Consider the following 20,798-nt stretch of genomic DNA (forward strand, 5'->3'; position numbering starts at 1 on the left):
CTATACCAGTCATTTATAATCATACGTTTCCATTCATTTTTACCTCTAACATTTATTTTAAACACTAACTTAAAATGACAAGCTTCCGTGCTCTTCCATTAAAGCTGCTCTCTCTTATTACCCTTGTCGTCATTCGGGTAAAATAAACCGCAGAAGCGCTATGAATGTACGTATGTTGATTGTATACACAACCTGTTATGAATTTATTACGCGGAGGAATAATTTTGCGCCTAGCAATTTTTTTGTACTACGGTTCGCACATTACAATATCGTATTTTTTAAGCAACAATAACTGCAGTGAACTCACTTGTCCATACATTAAAAAAAGATATAATTTTACTGCACAAAAATAGCGGTCTTATTATATCTCCGGGTTTTATCTAAAGAAGTTCTGCATATAGTGCATTAAAATCTAAATTCTGTGTTTCTACTTAAGAGCAATGATAGTGCAGTAACATCTACAGCCAATAAATTAACGTCCAAGTCTAACCTTGGCAATTCCACAACAGGGTATAGATGTATATTAAAATTAACAAAATGTATCAAAACCGTTTAAATCTAAGCGAGGAGTTGGCGAAAAAGCGATTTACAATTTCTGATTAATTTTCTATGGAAATTGCAAACACCATTAAATGTTTAGCAGAAAACAGGTCGGTGAAACTTATGTAGCTTTTGGAAGGGATTGGTAATACTGAACAAGCACGTCCCATGCCTTGGGTGCCATGAATCCTTCTGGAAGGCTTTCACCTTCTCTTGCAGTCCTTCTCATCCTGTAAAAAATGAAGCAACTTTAACACAACAGTAAATGATAACTTGCTGCTTTAAATGACTCTTTAGCGCCACCAACTGACTGCCTATGCCTTGCTCATATAGTGTCAACTTTGTAGTCTGCATACCAGTAACGTTTTCACTTTTGGCAAAACTTTTAAGGTATTCTTATTGTTTATTTCGATAAATTTCATTGTTTTCCAACATAACTGCTTTTTGATCTTGCTCTTTCTCTAATATTTTCTCTAATATAAGTATTGCAGATAAATTGGACAACCCATTAGTGACCACTGAGTTGGAGAAATTTTCGTTAGGTTTCTTGCCTAAGGACAAATACACTCAAAATTGTATCAGCTTGCATCAAATACATACACACCTGGTTCCGGAGATGAATTCGAAATTATCATGGTTTTCTGGGTCGTAGAAATCCATTTTCTTGGTCGTCTTGTTGTAAGCAGCAACTCGGAACGGGACAATTTCAAATCGGCCGAGTCCAGGTGCCATTGTAAGTACCTAAAGTTTGGCAAACACTTTTTAATCTGTTACATAAACATTTTCATGAGTAAAGATACTATTAACGGGAAGAATAACAACGGGAAGACTAACAAAAAATTTAAAATTTGTGTATTGATAAAAATGCTCAAATTAAATGAAAAAGTACCAACAAAAAATCGACCTATTACAATATTACATAACAATTTTTCACGCCTTAAGACCCTCTTAAATAGGATACCAATGAAAAAAAATATGTGTATTGATAGAAATACTCAAATTGGATGTAAAAGTACCAACAAAAACTGAAGTGATACCCTTAGATCACATTTGAGCATCTCTATCCACATACAAATTTTGATATTTCATTGCTATGCTCTTTAAAGCTTATTATTACCAAGGTGTCCAAGGTCATTTTTTTAATGGATTTTCTTCAAAATAAAACACAAACCTTGCGTCCATGGCTGTGGTCGTACAGATCACGCTTTTCGTCGGGATGGGGCATACCAGCTGGATCGCGACCAACAATGTAAAAGTTTGCACCAGTAGCTAAGCGAGCTTTTGCGTGCCATTGTACCTGATTGAATAAATGTAAATTATTTACTATCGCATCGAAGGGCAAGAAAAGTCATTATAACACGGGTGTTCTGTTTCATACACCTCATCCCCATTCCCCGCTTGAATTACCACGTATAGTAGGTGGTTATTTTTGAGGAAGATTTTTGTTTTTTTGTTTCATGTATGACTAATAAATTGAAAAACTCATTAGGGACGACTGGGTTGGAGCAATTGTTGTTAAGTGTCTTGCCCAAGGACACACATGCCCACAATGGTAGCAGTGTATGAGCCTTGAACCCCCATAACCTCTTGGTTAGAGCAACTTAGAGGCAGGCGTGCTAAGTATGAAAACAGGGAAACAACTAATGTGTCGGAGCGGGATAAGCAATATTTATGCAAGTTAAGACTCAAAAGAAATAACAAACTGGTCATGGAAAAATAGAAAATTATAAATCAAACCACAATTGGGTAAGTATGACACTAAACAAGTGGAGTAATAACATAAAGTAATACAAACGAGAGAAAAGTACAAATTACCTATAAAATCAAACACCTAAATAATTTTCCCTTTTTAGATGTCTTTAAATACAAAGGAGAGAAAAGTACTTTTAATAATTTTATATTTGTTACTAGATTCCTACCTCAGTAGGGCCGGCATACATCATTGGAGCGGGGAAGATGGCAACCACTGTTGACTGTGGGTCAAGAACACCTTCTTCCAACACAGCAGAATGTTGCTTCATGCGCACGTCGAGTGGCACGTCATCGGACTTTGTCCAACCACCTGGAAAAAAGATTTTAATTTAAAACTGTATAATTTAAAAAAAAACAGAACGGAATATTATTATTCTAATTTTTGAGCTCACAAACATGAAAAAGTTATACAAATATTCTGTTACTTCTGCTACCAGGCACAATGTAAAAAAGCTTTCAAGGGCTCATCTGGTATTAGCCGGATCCTCATATTGAACATAATTCATCACTTAGTTAAAACGCTCCGAACTCTATGTTTTGTGATTCCAACATGTTTTGCAGTTTTTTAATGTTTTTGCAGTTTTGTAATATATATTTGTTTAGTTATTTTATCTAAAATTCCAATAAATTAAAGCCTAAGTTGTCATAAAAAACCACAGCGAAAAGTTGATTCCCTTATTTTAATCTTCTATTCTATTCTATATGAGTAAGGTCCGCAGCATGGCACGCTTTGGGTCTTACGATTTATGCCAGGATTGGTCCATTATCTCAACACCCAGGCTGCTACTGCATGGACCTTACCAGTTTTTAGACCTTGCCATTTTCCTGGTAGGCGACAAGGGCTTTACTGGTAATAATGGTATGTATGGCTTACCAAGTGGGTGCAACAACAGAACTGGGTTTTTGAATCCACGTTCCACCAATTTGCGCTTGGTGTCCTGCATAAGCAGTGCATGTCCGTTGTGGACCGGGTTACGAAGTTGGAAAGCAAACACCGCATCTGCGTTCATTGATTTAAACTTTGCGCGCAGCTCAAGAGGTGTCATCCTGCAAACAGATAATATCAAATATCAATTAAAATGTAGTTTGATTTTTTAAAATATTAAACTTGTACAGAAGTGGTATTAATGTTAGATATTATTAAACTTCTATCGAAATGTTGTTTTAATTTTTAAAAAGACTTGTTCTACTTAATTTTAGTCATAGTGCCTTTAAAATAAAAGCAATGTTAATTGCATGGAGTATGCAGTTCACTGTTTTATTTCAAAAGTGAAATCATTATTCAAGTTATTGATGTTTCAGTCATTATAGGTGACAACTAAAACAGCATAAATTTTATTTTTTAAGATACGCACAGTAAAATAACATTTATGAGTTAAATTGTGACATCATAGTTACCTGTATTTATCTAAACCATCGCCCCATGTGATTCTTTCCAAGACTTCGATGTCACCTCCACACAACCAATCACCACTTTCCATGATCATCTGTTACAACATTTGTGATTTTTATTTATTTAAAAAAAATTCAACTTGTACTTTTAAATGAGTAGGCTTTTCAAATGTACCTTTTGTCAGTATAATTAAAAATTTGAAACAGCAATGTTATACTTCCCAAAACATAATTTTTTTTTCTTCTGCAAGTTAAAAGGGACAAAACTGACACAGCTGTTTTTTTTTATGCACTGTATTTTCCATGATCATCTGTTAGAAAATTTCTTTTTCATATAAAAAGTTTAACTATTTTAAAAGAGTATTCAAACGTACTTTTTGTCAATGTGAAAAAAAATTAAAGTAGTTTTATTTGTCTACAAATTAAAACGAACAAAACACTGACACAGATGTTTTAGGTTTATGCACTGTCTGTTTTTTGATTGAATGACTATTTCCTGTCCATTTGTTTTCATTAAGGGATCTGTAATATAATATTTCTAAAAACAAAAACAGTTTATGTTCCTTTTTCTAGGAACAAAACAGTTATATGTTTTTTTTAAGTACTAAACCATTTTACATGAATGTGAATGATAGTAACTTACTTTATCCTTGCCTGGCCAAAAAACGAGTCATTTTAACACAGATGTTCTGTTTTCATACACATACCATATATGTTACTTTGTGGGTTATTATTTTAAAAATCACCATACCTTAATATGAGGATGTCCCTTATTAGATGTTCCCCACTGTCTGGAGCATCTTTCTTCTTTCAGGTGAGGATAAAATTCTGGTTTATGAAGAATAGCTTTCACTTGACCATCATACTTGAGTGCGATTGCTTCGGCATTCTAAAAAAAACATTTAGAATGCTACATATGTATTGACTATTTTGTAAGGAATAAAAGAAATTCAACCTGCTTTATCCTTGTGTGATCGGAAAATGGTTATTCTGTTTTATACACCTGCGAGTTACAATGAATGTAACTTTGTGGGTGATTGTTTTTTTTGAAGGTAAATTTTTCAAATTTAATATATGACTGACAATTCATTAGTGACCAATTGTTGTTAAGTATCTTGCCCAATGACACATACGATCACAATCGTAGCGACGAACCTTGAACCTACAACCTCGGAGTTAAACCCAACCGCACTAACCAACTTTGCCACGGCTTCGAACAGTTACAAGCAAAAAATACAACAAGCATGAACCTCAACTCTTTCTTTGTCAGCGCTGTGCACAGGTAGCACGATTGGGACAGACTGGTTAATCGGTTCATTCTTAAGCAAGCAGCCGAAGTGTTGGCACTGTAAGAATTCACGTTCGCGCATAAAACCTGTGAGTGGAGTCGCCCAACCCTCGGATAAAACTTGTAGCCACTGCATATCCAGCTGTGAAAATGTTTGTTTTATTAGTTTTATGGAAAAGTAGAAAAAGTTTTAAAATCATACTTGCTAAAAATACTTTCATACAATTTTGCATGTCCAGATATAAGATTGTTAGTTTTATTAGTTTTATAAGAAAGTACAAACAATATATTTAAACAATACTTGCTAAAAATACTTTTATACACCTTTTGTTTTTCGTTTTTAAAGCTTTGAGTTATATTTTGGAAAAACAAAACAAAAAGAAGCCAAACTTAAAAGATATCTGTGCACTTTATATATTTGAGTATTTTAGGAGTTTAAATATGTTTTTGTTTAAAACACCTTAGTAATGTCAATTGAAGGAAGAGCTTCTGCTTCTGCTCTCTTCTTCCCAACCTGACTATGTGAGGTAAAGAGTTCCATTACTGGGAGTGTGGTTTCGCATGGGATGATGTTCTGGGAGGAAGACATATTTCTAATTTGAGAATATTAGAATTGAAGGTACATTTATAAATTGAGAATATTAAAAATGAAAACACATTAACAAATTGAGAGTCTCATAATATTTAATGCATTACTGGGAGTGTGGTTTCGCATGGGATGATGTTCTCGGAGGAAGACACATTTCTTATTTGAGAAAATTAACAATGAAGACACATTTATAAATTAGGAAAATTAACAATGAAGACACATTTATAAATTGAGAATAGAAACTATTAACAAGTATGTGACATAAGGTATCTCTTTTGGTTTATTTTTGAGCAACATGGCTAAAAAAGTAAACATTAACTTTCATTGATAATTTTTTTCGAGCAAAATATATTTAGACTATTTTGTAAATAAAAAATTGATTGTGTAGCCTACTGTAGCGTATAAAAGTGAACACGTTTAAAAAAAGTGGACACGTTTTAGCTTACCCTCTCCATGAGTTCTTTCACAACAAGCATCATACAATCTTCAACTGGCATGTCAGCCGTTTTTGTGACAACCTCGGCATTTTCTGGTGGTTCGTAAGGAGAATCGATACCAGTGAACCCTGATTTGCAAGATTGGCATACAGGTTTTACAATTGTATAAAAAAATCATGCAGGTGGAAAACACTCGGCAATAAAATCAAACCACTAAAGGAAAAAAGCAATGTATGCTAGTTAATGCTACGTTGGAAAAGGCATTGAAACTATATAGGTTGAACTGCAGCCAAGTATGTAAGCAAAGGGCAAAGTGAAATGGAAACTATGCAGTAATGGTGTGAAACAAAACAACGTAAATGAAAAAGGTGTAAACCTTTTGCAATGTTTAAATGTGCTTGGTCATGCTATAAATGTTGCACAAGCTAAAGAGAGTTTTAATATAAAGGAAAAACAAACAAAGTTGTAGCAGCAGTTGACTGCGTGGCACACTTTTAAACAGCACATGCTCACCTAACAAGCATACATACGTGAACATTGATGCATACCTCATTGTTAGTTAATGGCTACACCACAGAATGTCAATGGAATAAAGCATACAAATATTAATATTTATTATTGTTTCTCATTATTTGGCCCACACTGTATAAAAAGTTTTTAATGGAAATATTAGATATACCTTTGATTATTCCCTGCCTAGCTTTTTTGTACAGGCCCTTAACATCTCTGCGCTCACACTCTATAATTGGAGTGTCAACATAGACCTCGATAAATGGCAAGTTATTTTGGTTGTGTGAAATCCGTGCCCCGTCCCGGTCCTACACCCAGGTGAAGGTTGGTTAGTTAAATAACTTAATATATGATCAGGGTTAACTTGGGATGTTGTTTTGATTTTTGTGATGCTAAAAGCAAACTGCATGCAACCTTAAAGCACACCATGCAAAATCCATGCACAAAACTTGCTGGTGGCCAATGATAAAGTTAGATCAGTGTGGGATATTTCGAACCTGCTAATTTATCAGTTATATTAGGTTGGGGAAAGATGGGACACATTTAGCACATAATATCTGAATACCCTGATTGCGTTTTAAACATTTAACAGCAGATTGCGTTTTAAACATTTAACAGCATGGAAGTCGTGATGATATGGTTTAATAATTCTTTGAATGTACTTTGTTTACTACCACATGGGACGAGAAAATAGAATAAAAAGTGTCCCATATTTCCCCACCCTACGCTATACTTAAAGGGCCACAAACTGATCCAACTTCAGCATTGGTTACAGTATACTGCCACCTCACCTTTAATTTGGCCCTGCCTTGCTTTCTTATACAAGCCTTTCACGTCCCGCCCCTCACACACTTGCAGTGGTGTGTCCACAAAGACTTCAATGAATGGTAAGTTGGATTTGTTGTGCACCCTTCGTGCACTTTGTCTGTCCTACAGCCAGCCAATTAAAGAATTACAAGCCCGCAAATATAGTTGTATTAAAATAATTGGAAAATTGAATAGCTGTTTAAAATTATTATCAAAAAGCGTTAAACTAATTTTTAATCACAAAAATTGTGTTTTGGTACACACAATTACTGTAAAATTTCAAAGCATAAAAAAGCGTTAAGTTATTGTTTTTCACAAAAATTGTTTTTCGGTGCACACGATTACAGTAAACTAACAAAGCAATTAAAAAATTAACACCCAAAAGTTAAAACCATTGCTGCCAAGAACAAGTCAGAATTACAGGATCTATATGACTGTGGTGCTAAAACTTTACTTCAAAATAATTTATAACTAAGCAATGCCCGAGGCAATTAAACAACTCAAATCACTTGCACTGTATGCTAATTAAATCAGACACTAACAACAGTAATATACACTGTTGCATCACATGGGTACCTTCCTGTAAGGAGAGATAAATGAGACAAGACACACTACACCAGCATCGGCAAATAGCTTTGCAACTTCTCCAATTCTTCGGATATTCTCTTCACGGTCTGCTGGTGCGAAACCCAAGTCCTATATAAAAAATAAAAATATGAAATACACCTCATGCTCTTTGACTAGTTGCAAAAATCGTTACATTCTAATTTAATGTAAAGTGTTAGCACCTTTAAACAAGAGATTAAGGTTACTTTTATAGATAGTATAGACAGTATAGAGAAACAGGCCCAATGCCTTGAGTTATGAGATGATTTGACTGTAAACGTTTATTTTATAAACGAACCTTGTTCAAGCCATGTCTTATGTTGTCACCATCCAAACTGTAAGCTGGGATACCCTTGGAGCAAAGATACTCTTCCAATTTCATGGACAACGTACTTTTACCAGCGCCCGACAACCCTGCGTTGTGGTACTCAGTTTATTTTGGAAATAAGTTAATAATAATAAATTACTTTACAGTCGACTTTACGTGATTATTATTCATTCAAGTTTAATGTAATTTCCATTCAAGTGTTACTACCGTGACCCTTACAGTTTAATTAAACGACACGCGCACGGCACACGTTTATAGTAATGAAAATATTTAAACCGAAGTTATTCCGTATTTAGTAGTGGAAGTTCTCACCAGTAAACCAAACGGTGCAGCCACGGAAGGCACCTTTTCCCATGACCTGACCCCTCTCATCCCGAGACACATGGTGCTGTTGGTAAACGATGTTTGACGACATAGGTGGCTGTAACGAAGATGAGTAAGTTTAATTTGGGTGAAACAGCCACGCTTTTTACTTTTTCATAAAATTTTTACACTTTTTCATAAAATTTTTATTCATAGTGTGTTTTAACAACTGATTTTTTTGTGGTTGATTCCTTATTTTTGTTATTTAAATACCCACAAAGTAACATACTTGGTAACCCGTAATTAGGCTGACACGGGTGTATGAAACAGAACACACGTGTTAAAACGAATGTCGTTTTCCAGCCACGCGAGGATAATTAAAGTAAGTTACATTTATTCATTCAATCATTCAAATAACATGATTTTCGCTATCATTTTCGAAGAGATAAATAACAATTATGTTATGCGTGTTATCTAAACGAATGCCCGTCGTTATGACAATATTATGCAAACAAAACGCAACATTTCTGCAACGTGATCGATCACAAAGTGCTGCGAGGCATACCCGCGGATTTTGAACGCGGTTCTCGTTCAAAGAAATCGTTTACTAGTAAGAGCGAAGGTAATTTGGGGGCGTTAATATAAATCGTTGTCGACAAGAGCTATCAAGTCTTCGCGAAATTTGGGGCAGACGTGTTAAACGCAAATACGTGTAAGATGAATACATTAATTTCGCATTAGGCTGCAAAAAAATGTTTTGTGTCACTTAGTTTTTAATTTTGACACTCGGAAAGAAAATATATTGTCAACATTATTGCAACAATGGGCACCCGCTGAGTACTCACGTGAATTTAAAATACACCGAAATAAAACTTTGCCCGCGGTAATATGTAACCATGATTCAAGCAAGTCGTAAAACATTATATGGTCAATAAACGGTTACCTCACGCGAAGGTCACTTCATTTTTGTGGGTAAACTAAAACTGCCGCAGCAAGTACCTTTGCACTGCGCTTGGTATTTAGCGTACTTCGGTTCGTTAACGGCGCTTTTTAACTGTTACCCACAGACAATTACTACATACGTTTTGCACTGAACCTTACAGTTTAAACCACGTTTTGGTTTTACAAAGTAGAATCAAAGTAGAATCAAAGTATGTATTGAACAAAATCAAGTTAAAATCATGAGATAAAACTGTTTATGGTATACGACTTCTTCAATCGAACTTACCTGTAAAATATCGACGATTCGACAAGAAAATAAATAAAACAACGACTAAAACAACCTGAAAAAATATTCGAATAATTAACGCGGCGTAAAAATTAGACCGAATTTCAATGTTCAGAAAAAATAGCCGTGACCTAAGAATTTAGAGTTACTACTGCTTCCTATAGTCTACTGGGGACTGCTTCCTCAGTGTGACGATGTCTGAGCCTGGGACACGTATATATCGCTCTGCTTTTCCGTCACACACCGCTGCTCACGACTTTCTCATTACTCCTCGTTCGCTCTTCGTATTCTCTTCATTTTTTCTTAAATACCGATTAAAGCAAATGAAAAAAAAACAGTTTGTTTCAAAGAAGCGGAAAAGAAAACTGGCAACGATTTGCTTTCAAGAATAAAAACATGCCATTTCGTTTGGACGACTGATATAAAGTAACTACTAAGAATCAATCTGAACGGTAAGCGCTTAAAACCTGTCTAACGTGTTCCTCTACTCACCGACCGGGCTTGTTTAACGGTAGCAAACATTAAAACGCCCATGTCATGCTGGCTGGGAAACTTTTGTCCACGTCTTGAAGACTACTGTCATGGTTTGTAAGCTGTGTGTATGTGTGGTAACGCCCAGGTGGAAACGTAAAGAGCAATCGATTTTACCGTGTATAACTTGATTATAAGTTTCCAACGCATTTCTTTCCAGCCAAACTGCCAGTATTACCGATATGACAAAACGATTATCGTGACGAACTCGTTTTAACCCGACCAAAAGTCACCAATGTAAAAAAACTATAGCAGTAGCAGAAACAAATGATGGATAGAACTTACTGGACGAGCGTGTAAGCAGTTAATCTTTCAGCGATTAGGTGTTCGTAAATTATTAACCCAATTTACTGTAAAAAGATCATGTCAGAAGGGTTTCAAGGCCTTGGTGAGAAATGTATGCAACATTCCAGTTTCAACAAGCTCTTATCATTATACAAACTTTAAACATCTTGCGCAAGCGTGTTCTTCTTGTCGCCTTCCATGAGCATTGAGCAAAAAACGCAGTCCGGGCTAGCGCTGAGCCGGTGACGTGTAAGCGTTCGTTTATTTTGTACCGCGTTCACGAACCAGGAGATTTAAACCGGTTTTACGACTCGTTTCTAAAAGCGCACCGTCCGTGGCAATAAAACAGATTTTCCTACAACGTGTCGAAACGATACTACACCAGTAGCTGCATACCAGTAAATAAGGGTTATACTGTTAAAGCGATAGTGGCACGGTAAAGCAACACATTTTTTTCAAATGATGGCGCACAGTTTGTTCGACTCCCAAGTGGAGGAGAAGCAAAATGCCACATCACCGTGTCGCTGCATAATATGCTTTGTCACACAGCACTGATGTGGTGAAGGGTCAATATATCGCAATGTTTAAAACTCAAATAATGCTTTGTTTCCCAGAAATGCTAACTATTAAACTGCTGTGTAATGTGTAATTTTAAGCAGACAATAGCTTTAACATCCGCTGGAAAAAAATCTCATTGCCGCAACGACGGCGATTTTAAGGTCACCTTCACCTTTAAAACAACAGAATTTGCGCAAACAAGTTCAAGTGATAATTACTAAAAATATTACACCCCAGGGCTTATAGTAACCAGCAGTAAACATTCAAAGGTTAAACGGAGGTTATGGGTGTTTATAGAAAAGATAAATCGCCACAATGCAAAGACTGTCTTTAATTTGTACGGCTGATACCCGTTGCCGTTCTGACCTTTAACCGTCGGGAACAGAACGCGTGTTAGGGTGAATCAACAATCCTCGATTCCTTATACATAGAGAAGCGATGCGCATGCGAGTAGCGGTTACACAGCCTCTTGAAAAAAAGGTACGTAGAATTTTGCCACCGGCATGTCGTACGAGGGTTATGACCTTCGGCACTCTAGGCATGTTTTCGAAAAATATTTTTCGTGACTGGTTAACCAGCAGCCACTTAATTAATAATTATGTTACTTGATATTGGGTGTTGGTTTATGCTTTAAGCAAGTAGCGTAGTCTATGATCATATAAGCTAATATCTTAATATCGATTTTGTTTATAGACTTAGGGATGCACATTACAGAATTTCGAATCCATAAGATTCGAATATTTTTGTATTCGATTTTAATTACGGGATTCGGTATTCTGTTTAATGACGTCATCACACGTCATCTCATAATTCGTGACGCAAAAACTACGCAATAGTACAATTTTTCATTATTTTACAGCTCATGATCCAACAAGGCTACTATGAAAGGGTCAATAAACTGACTTATGTGGGTAAAATCATTTTTTCCTATAAATATAAAAAGGTTCTAGATTCGAAATAAAGCATTCTAGGATATCCTAGAATACCTAATTATTCTGTAATGTGTATTCCTACAAGTACGTGATACTTTGATAACGATGTATTTAGTTTTATAGCAGTTAACGATAGTTAAAGCTATTTTAAGGCACGCTTCCGCTTCGGTGCATCGCATTAAATGAGAGAGCGTCATAACTTAAATAATGCAAAATTGAACGATGGACAAAATTTACAGGGAAATAAATAATCGTAAATTGAATGGTTCAAAACTATAAATATCACGTGCGCTTAAATAAACCACCGAGCGGGTTTAATGTACTCATGAGTCAGCGTATTTAACGAAACATGTCTTTCTAGTAACCACACTGATACTGAAACAAAATGCAATGCCTCATATAACTGTAACACTGTGTTAACAAAAAAAATATTCAAAGTAATTACGAGTCTATGAACTTAACTTAGTATAACCTGATACGCTATTTTGACCAGACAAACAAATCGTCTAAAACAAGTCTAACCACACAATAAATGACATATTTATGGTGGTGGGAAAATGACATACTGCTTTGTTGTATGTGCAATTGCGCACTCGGTCTCGTATATCAAAAACAATAAACGTAACATCATTTTACGGATGCTTGCAAAAAATAAGAACATACGGCTGTCGGCTGTTGCATTAGGTTTTAAATATAGGTGAAATTCCGTTAAAGTAATAAAAGTAACCACTTAGAATAAAATTATCTTGCTTTCGAAAATGTTTATGGCCGACATTGCCGGATTTTATAAACATACGGTACTAGTAGTTTTAATGAAAGCAATTCAGTAATACTTGCATACACTGTTTGTACTATAAACTAAATCGATATTAGCTTATATGAACATAGACTGATCGTCGCGACTAATGGAAATCGTGGTCTAATATTTACTACAATTTTTGTCGTTTTAATATAAACAAATTGTATTAATTGCGGAAAACTAAGACCAACAAGTAGTGGGGGAAAGCAATACCGGAAGTTAAAAAGAATAATGCAGATGTTACGCTACTCAAAAAACAATACGGTTCAAGAAATTTAACCACACGCGAAGTTCACGTACCGAAAAAGTAAGAATAAAAGCGAACTATTTTTCACAGACAACATAACATACAGGTTGTTTAATTATTAGAACTATTTACCAACGCACGAATATGAGGTTTAAATACAAAGACAAAGATTTGCCAAAGCGCTTGCACACCGCATAAGCGAAATGCGGTATATATCTCTACTGACAGCTCGCGGCAATAATAAATCTTAAGTACTAATACAATAGCATGCGTTTAACCGCAACAATAACAAAACCACGTATTTTTGCGGCAAAGAAAATATATGAATATTCAGCAGTAGGTATATAAAAACTATTGTCTAATCTTATAATAACAGCTTATGAGTTTATCCTCAAAATATTTGCATGAAACAAATGACACTAACAAATCATACATACTACTTTGGTACATTTTACTACAAGATGAAGAAGTTAAACTAACTCAAACAATTTTGTATTATAAACGGCCTACAATAAGACCAAATTAGATGACCAGGCTTTCCTTACACTAAAAACAATGGTTTGCTTTGTTGGTTAAACAGAAAGAATGAATTTAATTCAAACAATGCACCGAGGGTCCGGTAAATCAATGAATCGGTATAGATTCAAAACAAACATGTAATGACTGGTCACACATCACACTCACACATTGGTTAAAATCATTTAGTTTTTCGATAAGTCTTTTGAATGAATGAATGTAACCTAAAGTTTTATCCTCGTATGGTTGGGCAACCAAAGTCATTATTACACAGGTGTTCTGTTTCACACGCTTAGTGCCCACTAACAAGTTACCCAGAGGCATATGTTACTATGCGGGTACATAGCTATATGTAACCATGAAGCAAAAACACTGATAATAGGAGTCTTACTCTTAACCTGTGGAGGAGGTTCTGGGTGTTTTTTTTGTAATGTATGTTTGGCTGGCAATTTAGATAACCCATTATGGACTAATTACTTATTTGGCACCCTGCATCACTTTTTTATTTAAACCGATGTTTTCTAAACTGGGGTTTACGAAACCTTAGTGGTATTTCAGTGGTTTGCAGTTGGTTTGCAAAGTGGGAGGTTGAACAACACTACTACTTTAACGACAAATTTCAAACATATATTGTACATTTAACTACATTGTCCGAAACATTTTAAATTATTTTTCCACACTATGAAGAGTGAAAAATATAGAATTAATTTGATTTGAAGACTGACAAAAGTAGTTAATGTAGCTTCAAAGTCTCGGGAAACCCTGATCTAAACTCTAATGCGCTAATGTAATGTTAGTAATGTTGAGTTTCTTTAGAATTTTTCATAACTATGGCAGAGAAGTTATGTTATCACGAACAAAGTTGTGAAAAAATACTGCATACATTTTGTCCTGAGAAAATAGTATATATACAAAAGGTACTAGGAAAACATATGAAAAGATGCTTTTACAACAACAATCCTAAGCGGAATATCAAATTAAAAATCATAAATATATACCTTTTCTTGAATGTCATCCCCATGATTCGCAGTTGCACTTGCCATTATGACTAAACAGAAGAGTATTCTTTACTTAAAAATTTAAAGTCAACCTTAAAACACAACAGCATAAAATTCATGGTATTATAGTGACAGGTATTTGACGTGAGCATTAGTGCACGATCAGTATAGTGTCATACTTGAATCGTGGCTATCAGTCTGCTTAACTCATGTTTTAAATTTAGAAAAAGAATGTATAGCAGTCACGACCAATACGTGAACAAATCATACGCACCGATAATTCAAGAATGACGTCACTTCTATCAAAAATAGCGAATTGGTGGGGGTTCCCCTATGCTATGATAAATCTTGCTAGAATAGATGTTTAAATTAATATAACTTGTTTATCGAGAGGCAACGACGGCCGTTACTCGTTACAACGCTGGTGTTCTGTTTCACACACCTCGTACTTGCTTACGAGTATCCACATACGTAACTTTGGGGATGATTGTATTTTTTTATTTTTTATTCACCAACATTTAATGTATAGCTGACAGTTGATTGAGCGTCTGCCAATGACACATAACAAGCACACAATGATAGCAGTGTCAAGCTTGAAAACCCGGCCTTTGAATCGGTGTGCTAACTACTGTTCAACGTGCGGGAGGTATAAACATTCGTTGATCAAGTTTTTGACATGGCGTGTTTACCCCATTTCATACACATTTTAGTACCAATCAGCTACAGCAGTAGTATTTTAATGAACCAGAATACAATAAAGCAGAGCTAAAATAATTTGGCACACATTATTATAAAATGATTGATAAACAAGATGTAGGGGTGTGGGAGAAGATGGGACACTTTTCCATTCTATTTTCTTCTCCCATTTGGTAGTAAACAAAGAACATTTAAAGAATTATAAGACCGTTGTTGATTGAACCATAGACCGTTAATAATTGTTTAAAACACGATCACCCGATCTTGATATTTTTATATTAAGTGCTAAAGGTGTCCCGTTTTCCCCAACCTTCTGTACCAAGTTTTATTATTAACAGGTATATTTACCTTAGTAAGTATTTGCATTGATTGCTGCATGCTTATTTTTATTTAATAAAATTCTATTAGTGTCATAGAATTGTGTTGTAACTTCAGTCATAGAATTGTGTTACCATACAAATATTGTTTGTAAAACCGAGTTTTGAAATTAAAAACTTTGAAAGAACTCGTTGCAAGCCATGAAAAATAGTCTAGAAGCATTATTTGACATTTTAATAGAGATAACATGACTTTAACCCACTTAATAAAACGCTTAATATAAAGAAAAAGTTCAAATTTTAACATCCAAAGGTGTAGAACAGGAAGTGTGAAAATTACACAAAAAATAGATAGATATTTACAAAACAATTCTATTGGATTGTTTGCATTACTAATGGAAAAAGAATGACGTTATATTTACAAGCACATAAAATGCTTAAAGGAGTAAGTAACTGTACTTGGCATGGTTTGGGGAATTGGACAAAAACAAATAGTTACAATTAACGACCTTGGAATAGAATGCTTCAAAACAATAATATGGCAGCAATTAACTGAGTAAAACGGTGTTTAAAACTTTGAAAAAAGATGAAATTCATATGTATTACAAATTGAAAAATTTTCGATTGCAGGTTTTTTTGTTGCCAATGGAAAATAAAATAACCTTAGTAAGTTTTAAAGAAAGTGTTTAAAATTAACAACAATAATTGTAAAATTGGCTAATCCATAGCCCAAGAATTCACTTCTTTGAGTTGGTTAATCTTTCTCTTTTTACAAACTCTAGGTTAAATATTGCCAGGAGATAAATCACAGATGTAATGGCCAATCAACAGCTGTGCAGTGTGGTTGGACTTTGAGTTGTTTAAATTAATAATTAAACCATCTTTATATCACAGTTTGCAATTAAAACAATGTATGGAGCAAAGATGCATCATCATGCAGGACTTTACTTTTGATGTAAGTATGCAGCAAAAACACTGATGATGGAAGTCTTAACCTGTGGAGAAGGTCCTGGCATCCAATATGGAGTAATTATGCTTTGAAATACATTAGAATATTAAGCAGTAGAAGCGCTTTTGTAAACTACAAATAAACATGACAATAGCTCCAAGCAGTTTACCAAACAGCGGCGGAGCTTATAGGTTAAGGTAAATTAAATGAGTTTATTATCTTAATCGTCTTTGCTTTTCTCTTTGTCAGTTTCAGCTTCACTAAAATCAGAATAATCAGTCGGCTCTTCTCCTGGCTTTAGAAGTTTCCCAATAAATTCATATTTTTCTAAAAAAATATTAGTAATTAGTAATGGAAAACTTTGTTAAATAAATGTTTTTACTACACAATTTAAATAACCATTTGTTATGATGTGTGGAAACCAATTTATCAGGACAAGTGCCATTGGTTTGTTTAAAGAAATTATAGGCACCTACAATGTTGTATGAACATATAGGTAAACCTTCGGTGGTACATAGAACAAAACTATTAAAATTTCTTCAAGATGGCGGTGGAATGCAAGAAGGCAGTTCTACTTCCTGTTTAAAGTTGATTTCTGAGTCGTTTTACACACACACGTGTGTCAAATGACCACACCAGTAGTATCACACAGATGCTTCACTCTTACACTGGCACTTACATTAAAAATGTGTGGTGACCAACTACCACCATTGCAACTATACTTTGGCTTAAAATATCTTTAATAAATTGCCGAGATCCAACTTAAATAACACACCGTAATAAGCCCTTTGCATTGGATGAATTGCTGCTTAAAATGGGACAGTGCTTCCAATATATGAATGGAAGTATTACAGTAAATAGCAGCATATGTGAACCCCAAAATCATATCTTTTGTTTTGATTATGGGCTGTGGTCAACAGGGTAACATAGCAGAAAGTCTATTCGGACAAACAACTACCATTGAGCAAACAATCTTAATTTTCCCTATAAGTAACAAACTTAATAAAAAACTTACAATATGCTACATAGGCTTACTACATTGATAAATTTGTATAAAACCAATGCACATAAAACATATTAACATATATATTGATTTTATGATGTATTATGTATTCTTTACACTTTTACAGTGAGATTAACCATTTAATTAGTTGTATAATTAAACCAAGGCAGTTCATCAGCATTTAACTGACAGAGGAACAAACAGTTTGCATCCATGTGGATATTCTGTTTTTTCCAGGAAAACAGTTGCTTTCCTTTTATCTTCACTGAATCCAACACACATACAAGACAACAGCAAAGCAATACAACCTAATTGAGTTTGTGCCTACACTAACGCATGTAAACACATAGCGGCATAGAATAACTGACATATTATCGACAATTTGTCTACATACCAGAAAACTGCATCTCCCATTCCCTGACACTTTCCATTTCCATTGCATTTAAATCAGAAATATCATCATAACCATCTTTAATTGTTTCCTTGTCCAAACGAAATTGAGCTAGTCCTCTTGATGCATCTCTGCCAGCAAACACACCATATGGCCCATCTAATGAAGAAATAAACAGATGAATTTCGTTTACAACACAGATATTTGAATAATTAAACAACATAATCTAAAAGTATGTTCTAAAAAAACCTTTAAACATAGTACAGTCAACCCCGCTTAATCGGCCCACGTTTAATCGGACCACCCACTTAATCGGACCGCTTTTCGCTGGTCCCGAATCTAAATACATTTTTACGTACAATCTTTCCCGGTTAAACGGACCAATACCCCGCTTAAACGGACCATTTTCCCGAGAAAATTCATCTACTATTTAGAGAGAAAAAGCGAGTGTTTCTTTCTTGACGATCGGCAGCAGACGCGAGAACTATTTAGAAAGGGCGACGCAGGGGTCGGATTATGACACACTTTGTTCGCCCCGCATAATCGGACCACCCGCTTAATCGGACCAGTTTGGCTTGGTCCCGATGTGGTCCGATTAAGTGGGGTTGACTGTATCTACTATCCAGTATGTTTTAAATAGGCACATCAATGAGTTGACAATGCAATAAAAATAACAGTCAATGTATCTGAGAAAGGAAAAGCAACAATCAGTCGAGGTTTAACAAAAAATGGTGTTTTATGACTAAAGGAAACTTTACCGGATATACCTTGCCATATATATCTGGGTTCTGGTCATATGCTGCATTATATACACACAATACATAAACACTACAACATGCATCTCCCATTTACTTAGAAAATTGGTAAATTACATGTTCATTGAAATGTTACCTAACCTGGGCCATAAAATTTCTTTCCTCGCGTAACATCAAACACTTTCCCATTCACAGCGATTAGTATTCTCCCATCATGTGCCACCCCATCATACTCCCTTAACTCTTCGATTGACATGTCCCTCTTCTTCATCTTTGGCATCTCTGGCTCAGGAGGAGGACCAAAGTTATCCTGCAGATGGTAAAAATATTTATATAATATTAGTAGAAGTACAACAGAGCAACTCATACTAGAGCAAAATATGAATATGCTAATGAAAGGGGTACTGGCCACTAGTACTTGTAATACGTGCAAGCTGGGAATGGTTGGTTACATGGGGGCATTTGTAAAGTCAACCATATCTAATGGATCTGCTATGAAAATAGTATAGATAAAAATCAAGTTGTTTTCATACCATCAGCGCATCAGATACTTATTTTTCTTTACTTTATTTGAGTATTTCTTCACATTTTTTTCAAGAACCGTTCTACTTTATGATGACTAAACTAGGGTCAGGTATGCAGAACTCGCGAAAAGATATACTAATCTTGCCAAATCCTGATGTATTTTTATGGATCACTCAAACACGGTTTACTTACTTCTGTAGAGTTGGATTTGCAAATCTTGTACAGCAAATATCCACACACCATCATTAATCCAATGTTTATTGGATTCTTGAAAATACTTTCAAGTAAACCTATGCTTTCATCAGCATCCATCTTATTTCATACACAACTTAGAACTACCACATATAATAATGAACCTATACCAGAATACAATAATGCAGAGGTATAATAAATGGCCACATACCATTATAAAATGATTAATAAATTATATGTAAATACACATTTGTACAACTCGGGACTGCAAATTAAATTGTAAACTTATCTGGTCAACTTTGTCATTGCCTAAGAATATTTTCGTAAATGTGTGTATGAAACTAAAAATATCATATGTATATATATATACTGATTATAACCAATAAAGTATAAGACTATAAATGCTTTTAATGAGTTCTCACATAAACTGTAAGTTTAATGCCGATGCATCAATTACTGTGCGTCATTCGCTCGTAAGGAGAAATTATAAATTAAAATCGCTTACTGGGCAATAAGATTTATATGATCAGATTCAGTTTAAAATAGTGCAAACTGTGCAAAAACTTAAAAAAGGCCATTATTAGTTTAATGTTATGCATTTGTACACGAAGAGTAGGAACAACAAGAGAGCACAGTTTAATTAAAAAAAAGAGATCTATGATGTTATTGAGAAAGTTGGTGCGTATATACCTTGATACAGCGAAATAAATCATAAGTTGCAATTAAATCCAAAAAAGTTGGCCTTTTTTTTATTTTCGGCCAAAACTCCTTTATTATGTAATATAAAACCTTTAAAAAATGTTATAACATATATATTGCTTATTTATATTTATTGCATTGAATGTTATAAATTGGTTAGGATTAAACTAAAATTTTGATCGATGGCATTAGATCAAACAATAAAGTAGTATAATTATTAATTACTAGTTCATTACGGGTAACACTAAAAGAGGGAAAAGGGAAAAGAGGGAAAAGAGGGAAATCGACACTAAAAGAGGGAAATAGGGAAAAGAGGGGGAAAGGGAAAACTTGCATTCCTAAAAGAGGGGAAAAGGAAAAGAGGGAAAACAGGGAAATGCTGCTTAGTAAAAAAAATTAGATTTTTTTAAATTTTATTTATTTAACTTTGATGATTAGAAAAAGGGAACAGCAGAAAATCAATACTAACCCAAGGGAAAAGATAAAAAGTAAAGAAAAGAGGGAAAACAGGGAAAATGGTGGAAAAGAAAAAGAGGAAAAAAGGGAAAAGTGGGAAAAGATGGGAACAGTCGTAAAGAGGGAAAACAGGAAAAAGAGGGAAGACCGTTTTCCCCTCTTCCCTTTT

General features: G+C 34.7%; 2 protein-coding genes across 4 annotated transcripts; both read right to left on the reverse strand.

The window, feature by feature from the left end:
- Window positions 1-167: 167 nt before the first annotated feature.
- Window positions 168-15,020, reverse strand: LOC149740577 (bifunctional 3'-phosphoadenosine 5'-phosphosulfate synthase 1-like). 3 transcript variants are annotated; one of them, XM_089872884.1, is made up of 16 exons: window positions 14,921-15,020; window positions 14,647-14,696; window positions 8,562-8,670; window positions 8,220-8,335; window positions 7,892-8,011; window positions 7,300-7,438; window positions 6,008-6,126; window positions 5,433-5,546; window positions 4,935-5,114; window positions 4,436-4,573; window positions 3,691-3,779; window positions 3,167-3,339; window positions 2,460-2,602; window positions 1,712-1,837; window positions 1,145-1,281; window positions 168-770 (listed from the first exon to the last, which is right to left on the reverse strand). In XM_089872884.1, exons 2-16 carry the CDS (start codon window positions 14,689-14,691, stop codon window positions 662-664), a joined length of 1,857 nt encoding a protein of 618 aa, XP_089729010.1. In that variant the 5' UTR covers window positions 14,692-14,696; window positions 14,921-15,020; the 3' UTR covers window positions 168-661. The 3 variants fall into 3 exon arrangements, with proteins under 3 accessions (XP_089729010.1, XP_089729009.1, XP_089729012.1); XM_089872883.1 differs by lacking the exon at window positions 14,921-15,020 and having other exon boundaries at window positions 14,647-14,797; XM_089872886.1 differs by lacking the exons at window positions 14,647-14,696; window positions 14,921-15,020 and adding an exon at window positions 9,781-9,942.
- An 859-nt stretch (window positions 15,021-15,879) lies between these two features.
- Window positions 15,880-19,660, reverse strand: LOC149740578 (membrane-associated progesterone receptor component 1-like). Its single transcript, XM_089872896.1, has 4 exons — window positions 19,475-19,660; window positions 18,899-19,067; window positions 18,006-18,161; window positions 15,880-16,935 (listed from the first exon to the last, which is right to left on the reverse strand). Exons 1-4 carry the CDS (start codon window positions 19,592-19,594, stop codon window positions 16,829-16,831), a joined length of 552 nt encoding a protein of 183 aa, XP_089729022.1. The 5' UTR covers window positions 19,595-19,660; the 3' UTR covers window positions 15,880-16,828.
- Between the last annotated feature and the right edge of the window lie 1,138 nt (window positions 19,661-20,798).

The sequence above is a fragment of the Ciona robusta genome, chromosome 2, assembly GCF_009617815.1.
Source record: "Ciona robusta chromosome 2, ASM961781v2".
Lineage (NCBI taxonomy): Eukaryota > Metazoa > Chordata > Ascidiacea > Phlebobranchia > Cionidae > Ciona > Ciona robusta.